The 14,767-nt window shown below is 43.9% G+C and overlaps 1 protein-coding gene across 10 annotated transcripts in view; it reads right to left on the reverse strand.

Moving 5' to 3' along the window:
* per2 (period circadian clock 2) overlaps nucleotides 1-14,767 on the reverse strand; it is a 33,855-nt gene that overhangs the window by 2,257 nt on the left and 16,831 nt on the right. For 2 of the 10 annotated variants that reach the window (XM_008294505.1, XM_008294504.1), the window contains exons 3-23: nucleotides 14,642-14,734; nucleotides 14,347-14,501; nucleotides 13,645-13,766; nucleotides 13,314-13,515; nucleotides 12,235-12,286; nucleotides 11,490-11,695; nucleotides 11,180-11,258; nucleotides 10,953-11,059; nucleotides 10,713-10,866; nucleotides 10,491-10,605; nucleotides 10,159-10,308; nucleotides 9,592-9,682; nucleotides 9,280-9,460; nucleotides 8,693-8,817; nucleotides 8,317-8,523; nucleotides 6,052-6,315; nucleotides 4,331-5,238; nucleotides 3,814-3,930; nucleotides 2,679-2,889; nucleotides 1,980-2,187; nucleotides 42-192 (exon numbers count right to left, since the gene is read on the reverse strand). In XM_008294505.1, the coding sequence (XP_008292727.1) occupies nucleotides 42-192; nucleotides 1,980-2,187; nucleotides 2,679-2,889; nucleotides 3,814-3,930; nucleotides 4,331-5,238; nucleotides 6,052-6,315; nucleotides 8,317-8,523; nucleotides 8,693-8,817; nucleotides 9,280-9,460; nucleotides 9,592-9,682; nucleotides 10,159-10,308; nucleotides 10,491-10,605; nucleotides 10,713-10,866; nucleotides 10,953-11,059; nucleotides 11,180-11,258; nucleotides 11,490-11,695; nucleotides 12,235-12,286; nucleotides 13,314-13,515; nucleotides 13,645-13,766; nucleotides 14,347-14,501; nucleotides 14,642-14,734 (3,898 nt within the window). The remainder of the gene's footprint in view (nucleotides 1-41; nucleotides 193-1,979; nucleotides 2,188-2,678; nucleotides 2,890-3,813; nucleotides 3,931-4,330; nucleotides 5,239-6,051; nucleotides 6,316-8,316; nucleotides 8,524-8,692; nucleotides 8,818-9,279; nucleotides 9,461-9,591; nucleotides 9,683-10,158; nucleotides 10,309-10,490; nucleotides 10,606-10,712; nucleotides 10,867-10,952; nucleotides 11,060-11,179; nucleotides 11,259-11,489; nucleotides 11,696-12,234; nucleotides 12,287-13,313; nucleotides 13,516-13,644; nucleotides 13,767-14,346; nucleotides 14,502-14,641; nucleotides 14,735-14,767) is intronic. The other 8 variants (XM_008294514.1, XM_008294509.1, XM_008294508.1 and 5 more) reach the window with 8 other exon arrangements.

The raw sequence follows: 14,767 nt of genomic DNA on the forward strand, positions 1-14,767 counted from the left end.
GGAGCCACGTTTGTTGAGCTGGTCTGGGTACCGGACTGTACCTTGACGTCTATGGCCTTGGGTAAACCTCCCTTCTTGATCCAGGGGTGGACCGCGATCAGCTCCTTCTTCTGCTCCTCTGAAAAGCGCGGCTGGTTCTTCTGCATCAGCCTCAGCTTCTCTCTGTCCTCCCTGAGAACTCTCTGGATGTCCCTGCAGACACAAGCAAACGCACAAGCACGACCATGTTCAGTTACAGTCGTATTTAACAAGTGTTCTGATGTCACAAGAGTCCAAAAAGGTTCACACAGTTTAAATGTTGGAAAGTAATAACAACAAAGCTTCTTGTAATTAGCTCGATCCACTGAAGTGTTTTTACAGCAACCTGCTTCATTACATTTCTAAAAACATAAATCCCTGTTGACCGACAGTCATCCAGCAACAGTTATGTCTGCGTTACTGTGATGGTGCCATCTAGTGGCCAAAAATCTAACCACAACCGTCTCGCTCGGCGCGTGTGTCTGACATGGATTCCTGTTTCGATTTACACATTAACCACAACTGACAATATTGCGTGCCGTCTCTCAACGAGACAGCGCAACTGGAAGGAAACAGATTATCAAAACATTCAGTTCCACAGTTAGCTTCTTTTTTTTTTTTTTTGCAGGTTTCCCAGTAACAGCACTTTGACGTGTGTGTGTGCAGGCAGGAGGTAGAAAACAGTCAAGTGCATTGCTGAGAACTCAAGTAAGAGGAGCTTCTTTACTGGATACTGTAGGTAGACGTACTGAGGATGATTTGGCATTTGTAATGTCTTATATCCAGTGACACGTAGAAAAAAAAACAGTCAGTTGGCCTCCAGTGGTGTGGTTTTCATTTGAAGTTGTTGAACTCACTCTTGTCTGATCACATAAGTGGATTTTAACAAGTTCATGAATATTAATCTCTAGAAACTTGTGAGGAAAAAAAAAGCTGGATTTGTGTTTTAACTGCTTTGATAAAATTGACACTAAGTCAACAAAAAATCATGCTTTCTGCATCCACATGTGATGTAAATTTCATCATCCATCCAAGTCCCCAAGGCTCTGCAAAGATCTGCATGCAGCCTAAAATGTGTGACGGCACAGACTGTCCACGCTGCAAGCATGCTGACTGTGCATGAAACAAATCCAACTTGAAACAAATGTTCGTTTTGACGACAGGCTTTATGAGGCGAATCTGCGTCATCCACACCTTTTATAATCCATCATTAAAAGTAATTGCGATTGCAGTTGCACTCGTGGCTGCTGGACTTTGGAACTGCTTTGATCTGGAGATGCTTTCTATCAACGTCACCCAAACTAAGCGGAGGGTTTTAAATTCTCCAGAGATCCTATGTTACGTCCATGCTCTGTGCTTTACACACTTCAGGAATAATCATACTGCACATACGGTGCAACCAACTGCTGTATCCTGTAAAAAGTGCAAAGTCACAGCCGTTTAGAAACGTCCACTGGAACCAAGGGGGGTGTTCAGTGTAGGATATGAGGAGCAATGCTGCGTACTTATTGTAGAACAAACAGAGCTGTCTCCACATTGCTCTGCACAAGCGATGAATTGGCTCTTTATTTGGATGAGGAAGATTCAGTTTGCTATTTAGTGATAACTGAAATACAACTGCATAATATTAGTTATCTGGAGTCAGTGATTTTCTGCTGTGTTGTGGAAAAACAAGTTTACTTCCTAAATTAAAAAAAAAATATTTGTTGACCAAGTTGTTGCCTTCAGATACGACCAGATCCTGACACCTGGGAGGCTTTTGTCTCCTGGCTGCACACACATACTCTGTAATCTACAAACAGGAAACCGTTCTAATATGGAGGAGTAGCGTACAGTTTCCCTCAATGTACGCTCACCCTTTGGCTTCCACAAGAAACAAAAAGTTGATAAGCTACCCAACCACAGTGTCTACAGGGCCTCTATCCTACTCCTCACTGGCTGCGCCCTGTCCTCCGACTTACCGCGAGGGCAGCTGATAGGTCATCATGACCTTGTCATCTGTGTTGGCCATGAGCAGCCACAGCGGGTCCTGCAGTACATACTTGATGAAGTGTTCGTTCTGCTCCATCTCCACCGGGCCTCCTTCGCTGCTGCACGAGTGTCCTTTGACCTTCTGGCTGTTCTGAGATGAGTCCACGCTGCCAAAGTATTTACTACTGTTGTTGCTTCCTAAGAACAGCCAGAGAGCAGAGCATTAGAAGTTTGGTACAAAGATTTACTTCTTTTTTTACTACAGAACTTTGAAGAACCAAAATCACGTGTCAGCGGTTGTACATGATAAAAGATGCTTTTCTACATGGCACAGCAGCTTATGCACATACTGCTGGGGATGAACATGTATGCACACATTCCCTGATACTTATGTACCCCTGTACTGTAAAACAATAAGTAACTTCTTCAACCCATAACACAAATGAAAAATGTGAATATCCAACAAGGATTCCTCCTCTAATTCCCGACTCTATGTTGTGATAATAAACAAACAATCCAAACAACCAGAAATCAAACATTTAAATGAGAACACAGCTGACTCTGTTCACTTTGGTGTTCTCTCTTTCTCCACACTTCTACCTGCGTTCACTTTTCCCGTCTATTTACGCCTGAAGATGAGAGAAATTCAGCGTACAACATCCACAAGACGATGAAACTTGCGTGCAGACCTGTTCCGCTGCCCGATGTGCCACTCGCTGAGGCTCCGCTGCCCGACGTCCTGCTCTTAGACGTCCCGCTGGCCGACGTTCCGCAGCCGTTCGACCCGGAGCCCATGGACCCCGAGGTGGCTGAGCAGGAGTCTTCTTGGAGGAGGATGTCCAACATGTCGCTGGATAAAGAGTTGGCATCGCTGTTGTTGCCGTCGCCGCGTGAGCTTGTCTGCAAAAACACAAAGATTAAAGCGATAAGAGAGGAGCTTGACTACACAGCGATGGCCTCCATGTGTTGTTTTTAAAAATACAGGCAGGTGTAGCATCGCTGGCTGTTTTGCATCCTGCCTCTGAATTTATAGACACAACTGGGAGGATGTTTTTGCTTGGTCATGAAAAATGTCCATTTCAGAAATCACTTGGTCCTCAGTAACACAACAACCAATTTAATTAGATGCATGATCCTAACACTTCATGCCGATTTACAAAAGAGAAAAAAATCACTAAATTCATAAACATTTGCAATATATTTAGAAATATATTTGGGAAAACTCAGCACAGAAGCAGAACTATCACTTCCCCACTTTTGATGCTGAAAAAGGTTTCCACTAATAAAGTTATCTGCATGGTTCAAGCATTGGAGGACCTGCATGCAAAATCAGAGAGTATGTGCAGTGGCAAAATGAGAAAGTAAAACATTTGAACTGACTGCATTTATGTATTCTGTACATTTGTCTTAAAGTATGATCAGATCTTTATCTAAGTAACATCTACAAACAAACGCGGTCCATTTTAACTGATGGCACACAAACCGTTGCATTTGTCTGTACTTAGATGAAGATCAAATCACATTTCACAACCGATTAAAAGAAGAAAACATCCAGAGACTGTACGGATGCTCACACACGTGGGATAATAACTTAATACACCACTTGTTTCCAGGTTACATTACGACTCTTCAAAGTTTCATGCTTTATTTAAACCCAACATCAATCCTGGAAATACTTTCTTCTGGACAGACAAGAGCGGTGAAGGTTAAAATATAAATCATAGGTCATGAAAAGGAAAAAAAACAAGAAGCTGTTACAGTTGACATGGAATTGGGGAGGAATGGGATTTGAAAAGTGTAGTGGTTTTCTGATGATTCGCCTACCTCTTTGCTGCCAGCCCTCAGCCTAGAGCACACTTTATCCCAAGACAAACGCTCACAGACACAGGGTGTGCCCCCGAAATACAAGGGTCCAGGTGGACCAAGGAGACTGAGAGATGGCTAAAGGGTGTAAGGGATAATAACATCATGTGTTAACACCCTGGGCCACATTTCATCTGAGGAGTCTTGATTGACTTGTCTTTACACATTGCATATCAATACAATGGCAAAAAACTGTATATTCTGGATGAATCACTGTGACAATGGCATCACATCCCATAAGGCTGGGAGACATATGATTGCAGGTCTCGGGGGGAGCATGCCACAGCCTATTTAAGGTGCTTTAAACACCCCACAGTGGAGGAGTTCAGAGAGGCACTGACATTTTATCCAGACACTTTAAGAAGCTTACACGTAAAAATAATTAGTCAGGCAGTGGGAGACTTTGGGGGGGAGGGGAAGGGATTAACAAAACAAACAAACAAAAAAGCAAACAAAAGGAGATTATTTCCTTGTTTACCTGTTTCAGCTCTCTCTCCTTTGCTTGGTTGCCACTTGCTCCTTTTTCCCTTTCCGTCGTGTTATTGGCTTGTCCTCCAGAGGAGAGCGCCGTGCTGTCCTGCCGGTCCACAGACAGCTCCAGCTCCAGCAGGTTGAGAGGTGAGCTGCAGCGAGACTGGAACAGAGGCGGGGACGTCGGGCCTCCAGCGCCTCCAGACTGTGGTGTTGAAGAGCGAGACTGACCCTCCACAGGGGGCTTTGGGGTTTCCGTGGACGGAGGAAAGTAGAATGATGGAGCTATAAAGCCCGTTTGAGAAGTGAACTGGTTTGGGGAGTTAAACTGATTCTGACCGCTGAAGGAAGGCAGAGATGTGAAAGTGCCTTGGCCTGGAAAGGCAGCCTGACCGAAAGGCTGTGCTTGGGCGGGGAAGCCCCCAGTCTCTGCGTGGAACACCGGCTGTGGTGGAGGAGGCCCGGGGCCCATTAGAGGGTACAGGTAGTTGGGCAACACTAGAGCCACAATGGGGGTGACCATGGAGGAAGCGTAGGGAGCCGCTTGGATGGATGGCGGGCAGGGAGGTGCTTGGACACCCTGACTGCCCCCAAAGCCTTGTAGAGGGGCATCTGTGTGGTGAGCTATGGTGTCAGGTCTGGGGTAAACCTGGAGGGGGTATCCTGACACCATGGCAGGATAGGCCATGGGGAAAGTGGACTGTGAGGTATCGGAGGTCGACCAGGAGGTTTGGTTAAGGCCGTGGTTTAGCAGAGGAGGCCGCGGCTGCTGCTGTCTGTGATGGGACCCTGTGCTGTCCGAGGACTCGATCTGCTTTGCCCGCTTTGACTTGGTCTTCTTGTTCCGCGTGCCTCGCCGCGTGGTCGGCTGTGCAGCCGGCGCTTCCTGTTTGCCGGGCCGAGCAGCAGGTGCAGCTGAAAGGTCCAGGAGATAAAACAAAACTAATTGAGTGACTCGTGAACATGAATTAAGTGGGATTATTGTTACTTAGAGTCAAGTATGAGTAGACAATAAGAGAGCACGAGAAACATTTCAACTTAGTTTGGAGCTACATTCGTAGTTTTGACCAACAGTTATGAAAATACTGTACTCATCAAAGTCATTTATGAGACCTGGGAATGTGGCAATATCACTGCAATAAAGTCTGACCAGAAGGCTCTTTAAGTATTGGTCTGGACCCTCCGTTACACAGTTAACAATAGAAGAGGATAAAGAATATTCTTCTGCTACACCTATCTGTATGAATATATTTCTAAACTTTGCTTCCAAAAAAACAGGAATATTTTAACGTCTTCGGATTGGTTTCAGTTCAAATGGAGGAAATTTGGAGGGAGAACGTATTTTTGTTGATGATGCTTTAACTGCTCAGCACTAACAGACATGTTAATGATCTAAAACAAGAGTCTTATATCAAAAATAGCTGGAAAATGTTCATCCAAGCTGCTTAATTTGGAGATAAATCTGTGATGTCTGTGTGCACATATCGATGGCATACATGTGAGATTAAAGAAAGTTTGTTATATTCATCTTCACTTTCCAAAATAATCCCGACTAATTAACTGTCTGCCAGCTGTGTGTGTTTTTAGTGACGTTGCCATGTCCCCAGATCTCACAAATTAGTCTGGTGAGTCCAAAGTTAAAATTAGAGCTTTAACTAATGGCCGAAAATTGTACAAACAAATAGAATTGTGCTTCCTATATGCTGGTCAGTATGGTGTTGGTGTTACCATCGCTGGTGATCAGCCCCCTCTGGCGCTCAAGGTACTGTGAGCAGTTTGCTTTGATGGATGTGAGTCCACGAAGCTCCCTAAAGCGACACAGGAAGGCCTGCTCCTCCTTCTGCGTGTGGGCGGCCAAAACCTGCTTAGTCAGCCCTAGTTTCTTGTACGACTCCCTCTCCTGACTGGGAGGTAAAACTGCATGGGGGGGAACCCCGGGGGTCTGGCTGGGTTCTGCCGTCTCCCCTGCACCTGGTACATCCTCTATGATCTCTGCACAAACAACAGCGAGAAAACAGCGTCAACAGGGCGGCAAGCAATGAAACGTGAGGTTTAATCATGTGATGAGGAGAAAAGCAATGTCAGGTAAACACTGTGGTGGCTCGGGTTAACATAATGGATAACGTAAAAACTAGTGCTGCACGATATTAAAATCTCCGACCGATACAGATACTTCTAATATCGCCGATAACCAATATTACCGATATTCAATTTTTGTTAACACTAAAAAAAGAGTATAAGTAAGCACTTTGAGAAAATGAAAACTATTCAGAAGAAGCCCAATTAGACCACATAGTCTTTTTCTATTACGTAACAAAAGTAAAACATATTTAAACATATCTTAACATGTTTAACGTTCATATAAGTAAAAACATCTGTGAAACTGCAGCAATATCAAATGTACAGACGAAGGTGCTAATGTTAGGCAATTGTCGGTTTTTCACATCAGCTAAATTTGTTCATCAGACTGATACCGATATATCAGAAAAAAACACTAATATCGGCCGATACCGACATGGTCGCTGATATATCGTGCATCCCTAGTAAAAACACTTTATTATAAAAAGGAAGGAAGCTTTTAAAAAGTGTCACTAGTGGGAACCACTATCAGTCCCCAGTGGCTGAATGACACTGCAGTGGAACACAACAGTTATATATCTATACACAGTATACAAAAGAAGTGAGTATGCTCCTGTGCAATATCACTTAAATGTAAAATTATTCTAAGTTGTTTCGCCTCACAGCTATTCTAAGTTGCACAGTAGAGTATTTGCTCTCATGCAGCCCCACATCATCCCCCTCCCATCTCCATACTCTACTGGGGGGGACGATGCACTCACTGTGGAAGTCCTGAGCAGCAAACCTGCTAAACCCCATCTGAGCTGAACAAACTTATCCTGGTCTCATAGGAGATAACCAGGCTCATGCCATTAGACTGTTTGGAAACTACTTGTACTCGTTGCACTGAATTGCCTGTATTTTCTTTCTGAAGTATCTGCTTTTGAATGTTCATGAGAGCAAATAATTTACTTGTCAGCTTAGAAATGTTGCAAGAGAGGATCCTGAATCATTTGGCATTTAGGTAATATTCCACAGGAGTCTACTCACTTCTATTGTCTACTGTACATTGTACTCGCTTGGGCTGGAGTCTGACTCACTCACTGGCTGAAATGATTACTACAGTGCCTACAGTGTTTTATATTTGTACTTAATTTGCATCAATTTGTAAGAAGCTTTTTGTTCTTTCCGTTAATCGTTGTCAGAAAGCTTAAACAACGCACCGAGGTACAAAGCTGTGAAACAATAGAACACTTGAGAGTTAGCCGCTGATTAAAAAGCAGTTTGTGCACACTGTGTATCAGAGCAGCCACTGATCAAGCTTCCCCGACACCTACTACTTTTGCTGATGCTCGCTACGTCATGTTAGGCAATGAATACGCACATGCAACACAGGATAAACATGTATCAGCTACGTAAGACTTGGCTTATTATTATCATCACTAGATTACCATCATCATCACTTGTTGTTTTAAGTTAAGAAATGTTCTACAAACTGCCAGATGAAGTGAGAGAAGCGCTTCCACTGATGCAGTGCGCCTCCTTGGCGATGACAGACTTCCAGCGTTAGCTCGGATGGGACCCGAAAATGGGTTTGAGATATTTACCTCAGTGAATATTTTTCAGATATTCAAAATGTAGCACAGCGAACAAAGCGTGTGAATAATACTAATCTGATTCTTGCAAATCTTCAGCTGACTGAGCAGGAGGATTTTTTTAACACCTTGCTGCTGATTTGGTGCAACCTGGTGATGTGCTGACGTGGCCAATATCTGTTCATAGAAATGTTGCTTCTTAAATAAATGAATAAGCCAAACAGTGTGTCTCTTGTGGTCCTTAAAAAAATAAATAATCTAAAAACCTGAGTGTCGTGTTTCAGTATGTACAGATAGAGGAAATCTGGTTGGAGATAAATACGTCTTCACTCCATTGTACCTGACTCGGGTTGAGGTTTCTTGTCCCCGACATGCACTATGGTGCTGCTGTAGCTACACTGGCTGGTTATGGACACCACACTTTCTGGTTTGTTTGGTACAGGGAGGGGCAGCGAAGTGCCCACTACCGCTGTGGCTGCGTCACTGGACTTTTTGTCTTGATCATCCAAAGCAGAGAGAGCGGACTGATCCTTCAACAAGGTTGGTTCTGCCAAAGAGAACAGAGAACAAGAGCTACTAACAGGCATTTCAGAGTCCTCAGAGAGAAGCTTAAAGCGAAGGGCGTGAATGCCGTAGAAAGCCATAGCTTTGTATGACAAGGTAACAATAAGCGTCTGGTATCCTTATATCACATGAGCTGCCGTAACGCCACATACCTTCGGACACCTGCATGCTGTTGGGTCCTTTCTGTTTGTCCTCGTCCGAGTTGGAGGACCCGGTGTTGGAGGAGGACTGACACTTCCTCTTCATGGTGATGGGAACATTACAGCTGTTTAAGTACCTGCAGGAGTCATCGAACACAGCACGGTGATCAGTTTCTGCTTTTTTTTTTTTTTTTTTTTTTTTTTTTTTTTTTTTTACCATCAGGTATTATTCAATGGGTATTTGCAAAAGTAAGAAGCACCACAAAACATGCTTTTTCAGGGGAAACTTCCTCTTAAGGCCAATTTAAAGGAAAATCTAAACATTTTGTTGTCAGTAAACACAGAATATGAATATGTCCACTTGGTATGAAAGCATTAAGTTTGAGAACTGTCTTGATAAAATTCTGTTTCAGAGCACTGGCTGGAAAGCTCATTGCAGTTTAGATGTTTCTGTAATCAATATAAGCCTTTTTTTTTGCAGCATTTTGACTGGTTTCTTTAGGTTTGTGTCGACCACAGTTACTACAAGTCACATTGCCAATAAAATGTAAAGGCTGCATCGGATGAACCGGACTCAAGGCGTACATCCATCTCTGTACCTGATAACACTGTCCAGACAGCTGATCTGCTGATAGGAGTACACAGTCTGATCATTGAAGGACAGGTCCTCCTGTAAAGAGGCTCGACTCTCCTCCATAGGTGAGCCGGCTTCCCTCCAGCTGAGATGGGCGGCCGAGTCTTTGGGTCGCACCACCGCTAGACTCTTTGGTACAGACTCTACTGGAGAGAAGTCAGGGGGTTAGTGTCTGAGAGCAGAGAAGAAATGTCCCATTTTTTTCCACAACAACTGAACGAGTCGCAAAACGACACGTGAAAATAAAAACACGAGGATAATTGTGAGGTGAACTTACTGCCGCTGCCTTTCTTGTTGTCTAGTTTGGCTGTCTGCTGCTCCTGGCTCTTCTGAAGATGAATTCCTTTACAGATTTCCTGAAAAGTTCGCTGTTAAAAAGGAGACACAAGAGTCGATTTAACATCTGTTAAAGGAGCCTGACATGATCATGACAGAGCGATCTGCAACAAGCTGGAACAAGTTTGTTTTGGTCACATAAACTTTGCTGAATATAAATGACAACTCAATTATTCTGGATGGCAAAATGATTGAGCAAAAATTAGGTCTAGCATAGAGTGTTTGTTTTAACCATATCATCCAGTTAAAGTAGGTCCCTGTGTGCAAGAACTAACTGCCCCCAAAGGTGCAAATCTGTAAAAACCAGCCTCTTGTTACTCATTCAGTATTCCTCAAAAGCTGACTCAGCAGCCTAGCAGTAAACTGAGGTTTCGGTTGCTTTGTAATCGTCCTCATTTTGCATCGTCACTGTTGAGTCATGTGACGGCCGCACAGAGAAAGAGCGCGCCATGGATACGCTTGTTTTGGTTCCAACGTGGAAACCGCCCGAGTATTCGGGTTCACTCACAGGTCGGGCTTTGCCGCTCGCTTTCTCTTCCTCCTGCTGCATCTTGGTCTCGTTGCCGTTGTTCAGGCTTTCGCTAGAAGACGTGATGCCCAGAAGGTGGTCGTTGCTGTTCAGGCTGCCGTGGCCACTGGAGCCACTGTTATGAACCGGCTGGTTGTAGAAAAAGAGAGAAAGAGATTACAAAGGGCGCAGAGGATGTAGAACTGCTTAAAGTAGATAGATGAATAGATCTCATGTGTTTGGTCTAAAGGTTCCTTTTTCTTCCACCCCGTTTTCTAAATACATTCATTCCTTTGATTGATTTAATCATTTCTATGATTCTCCTCTCTCACCTGTAACAGGAGTCGATGAATCTGCTCAGTAATCTCCTGGATGTCAGAGTCCATGGACTTCATCTCCTTGGCAGCGGAGGCCGGGGCCACAAAGACGTCTTCATTCACGGGGCCCCTGGTAGAAAAACACATCAGCATGTTGACGTACAGCAAACAGCTTCAAAACCTGACAAACAAAAGAACAACTTCGCTTTCATTAGATGGCACAGGACTGATACTCACATTCGGACTTTGTGTCTTCCGATAACAAAGGAGACCTTGCGGCTCCAGGGGTTGACAAAACTGGACCAGCTGGTGTCTAAGATGATGTATTCTCCGTTTCGTGCACAGAACCGGATGGATGAGTGGTCAAACGGCTGTCCTGCGCACTGAAGAACTGCAGAAGATGTCAAAAGAACATAGTCAGATCGTGCCGGGGACGGACGCAGGACATTCTTTCCCCATTTCATTCTGTGGACTCACTCTTTCTGTGAATGGCCAGCATGATTGGACGGTCGTTGGGATGCAGGTGGAGGAGGACCGGGGTGCCAATAAGGTCCTGGGGGAGGTAGCCGAGGAGGGGTACCGCCCTGTAGCAAAACATCAAACACAAATTGTTCTATCCATGTAAAGTTCAGGGATGTCTGTGCAAATATTCCATTTCTTTTTTTTTTTTTTTTAGCTTAGCACTAAAAGCCTTCGTGGCATACCTCTCGTCTACATCCTGGAACACACAGCTGGGCGTGTGCGTGGTGGTGAAGATGCGCTTGTCTGTTGGAATCCTCGGTGCTGCAAGGAAATAAATTAAAAAACAGAATTACTCATTTGTCCAAAATAGAACTGGGGCTGGTCTCTTTTGAAAAGTCATGGTTTAATTACATTTCAACACACAACATCTTCTTTGAATTCATAATATTTTTCCGCAAAGATTCGACTGTACAGATTTTGCTAGCCAGGAGTTATCAGTGAAAACATTGCCTTAAACAAAAACATGCATCGATAAGCACACTTAACATTTACCATTTGCTGTGATTTGTGTCTGATTCATAATTTGTCCTTCCAAACCTGCAGTCAGATCCTCACCATCATAACCCGAGTGAACTCTCTCAGCCAGGAGGAGGCAGCAGAACTGGTCTTCAGCGTGAACCGTGTCCTGGACCTTCATCCGGTAAGGCGTCATGCGGAATGGATAGTACTGCCGGTCGCCTTGACACTCCTTACCGCCGCTGGAAAATTAATTACAAGAAGAGTTTACTAAATCAGAGGAAGCCAGTACAAAATACTCCCAATTAAAGTGAACATATTTTCAGCTTGTGAACACATGGGGGTGCTGTGCAGCTATCTGTCCATCCATATATGTGAGCAAATAAACAAATGTTGGTGTGAACATTTTCAAAATTCTAGTCTTCTGTTTGGAGTTTAAGTCTTAAACTGACTCTGTCATCACATATGAGGTCTTAAACTTTAAGACCTCATATGTGATGACAGATCAGGTGATTACTAAGAGACCTAATGACTGGAATTAAAAAATTAATAAAGCTAATGGAGCTTCCTAACTAATGCAATATGCGTTTTTAATGTGTAAATGCGCCTGACTGTCTATATGTATAACACCGGCCCGGAAAAAGCATCTGATTACAGTTTCTACGCTTATGATGTCACAAGCTAATTGAAAAGCATCCAGACTGGAATGAAAGCATGAATAAAAACTACAAACAGGTACGAGCAGCAGATGGCCCGACGTCGTGTTTGAACCAACACCCACCTGATCCGGCAGAAAAAGGATTTCTCCTGCATGCAGTCAGGCGGGGATGACTCTGAAATGGGAAAAGGGATGTTTTAATTCAAAAGCAACAGGACCCGGCCAAATGGCAGTCGGTGTCTCGGCTCCCGCAGGCGGACGACGTTTGATTAATTCCATCAAAAAAACATGGTTTAGAAGCGCGGCGCTGCACTTACATGCGATGAATTTAAACAGAGTCAGGCTCTTGATTTGATACGCTAACCAAAATATTTCGAGTCAAATAGGGGACAAATAAAATAAATAAAGACAGCATGGGTCTGATGTGTAGAAAAAGGCAAAAGACACAGTGGTCAATTTGGACGTTATCACTTAAACTGGAGGTACAAACTGACCCCTGTAAAATAAAATAAAACTATTTCATTATCTGAATTCAGACTGTGCTTTGGAGTATTGTACATTTTGTTTGTCTGTGAACCCCACTCAGTAACCCATTGTACTTTCCTAATTACGCTTTAGCAGCCGGGACAGGTCAGTCCATCCTCTCCAGCTCAGTTGAAAACATCATTTTCAGAGGAGAAGGTCAGGTCAACTTGAACAAAATGCACCGTGATGATAGCTGGTTGTGTTTCGCTGTCTTGTACATACAATCCAAGACTCTCAAGTAGTAATTTCTGCATATTGTACACAGTGTCCTATGCATGCACATGACTTCAAAGAACACTTAAAGACAAGATATTCTTATCAACTTTGAGGTTTTGCGGTGCCGGCAGCAGCTGGTAGCAGCTTGATGTCTTCCCTGATTCTACACATCATTCCTACTCAGCTGGTCTCCATATTGCAACCGTTATTTCTGTCTACTCTGCACCTACTGAATAGCTGGCTGTGCTGCAGGATAAACCCCTTCTGGGTGTTTTTATTTTTGTTTCTTATTTGAATTAAGGATCTAAGTGTACAGAGCGTTGTTTGTTTTAGAGACAAATTCAGGATTTTAAGCGTTATGATTAAAATCAGCTTCACTTGTCAGTCTCATAAGCGCAATCATGGTCAAAGACGTCCTTGAAGTTATAACTGAAACTGTGTTAGCCGTGCGATTTCTGTACCTGCTCCGGTGCACATGCTCCAGGAGGGCAGGCGGTAAGGCGTTGTGAAGCTGTAGAACACACTGACGTCCTGCGGCGTCAGGAACTCCACAAACTTGGAGTTCTTGAACACATCTCGTTTGCAGTTGAGGATGGAGGCTGCCTGGTCGGAGATGTAGACTATCCTTCCCGTGATGAGTGACACTGCGACAGCGAAAATGTCCTGTAGGAGACAAAATCCAAATTGCAGGATGATTAACAAAACTTGTCCCCGATTGCTCAAATTTGATTTAAACATCAGTGAACTGTAATTTTATAGCAGCAGTATTTCAAAGCTCATTTAATATCTCACATTGTTTTTGAGGGTGTACTCAGACGTGATGCTGTCGATTTCCTCTATCGTATAAGAAGACACATCCAGGCCTGAAGGCTGACTGTCATTGATCATCAGCAGCTGGTAATACTCCTCATTGGCTGCAAAAAAAGGAAGAAACGAATACAGGATAATCTCATTAAAATACAATGCAGAAAAACAGAAAGCAACAACAATGATGACGCAGAGTAGGATGAATACATAGATGACTTCACGACTCAGACCGATGTCACAGACATTTTTTAGTGATGAAAAACGTCTCAGCGCTCCACTGAAGTGCGTCACGTTCTGCACGAACCAAACTGGACGCTGCACTGTTGAACCGCTCCACGCCCATTTACAGCTGTAACCATTTAGACGGGGCTAATTCAAGCACACACAAACCGCTACTCGCAGGACAGCCAAGAAAAATGTTCCCTCCTGCTCAATGTTAAGTCTCTTTTTTTTTTTTTTTTTTTGGGCTTTTACGCTTCCTGAATACCACAGTAAAGGCATTTTTGTGAAAGAAATAATAGTTCCATTCATACATTCACTAATGAATGTGGAGTAAAATATTAAAGTCCCAAAAATATCTGCTCGGGAAAACGAACGGAGCAGAAAAACAGGCAGCATCTTCGTAGAGGCTGGTAATGGCACACGAGGCGGAGAAAGATGAGGATGATGTTTTAATGCATTACACACCTTCCACCTGCTTCACACAGCGAAGGGCGTACTTGAGCGTGTTCAGCGTGGTGGACTTGTTATTGTGTCTTTTCTCAGCGGGCAGGTGAAGCTTCAGCTCCTTCAGCGTTTTGATCACCTCCTTCTGGGTCTTTGCTTTGGCGGACTCCTCACTACTGCAGGTCGGACAAACATGTGCACAGCAGCACGTCGGTTATTGCAAGAAGGAAAACAATCCCACAAAAAGCAATTAAGTAAAGGAAACAGTAGCTCATTAATGATGTAATATTGTGAGATGTGCTCCTGATGCACTAACCTGCAGCCGCTGGTTGAAGGGTTGTCCTGCTCCGAGCTCAGCAGACTGAAGGCGTTCGAGCTGCTCGGAGGAGACGGACTGTGGGAGTTCGAACTGTGTTGGGGGGAAGAAAAAAAAAACCATACT

This window comes from Stegastes partitus, unplaced genomic scaffold, assembly GCF_000690725.1.
Source record: "Stegastes partitus isolate 25-593 unplaced genomic scaffold, Stegastes_partitus-1.0.2 Scaffold968, whole genome shotgun sequence".
In the NCBI taxonomy this organism is placed as follows: Eukaryota; Metazoa; Chordata; class Actinopteri; family Pomacentridae; genus Stegastes; species Stegastes partitus.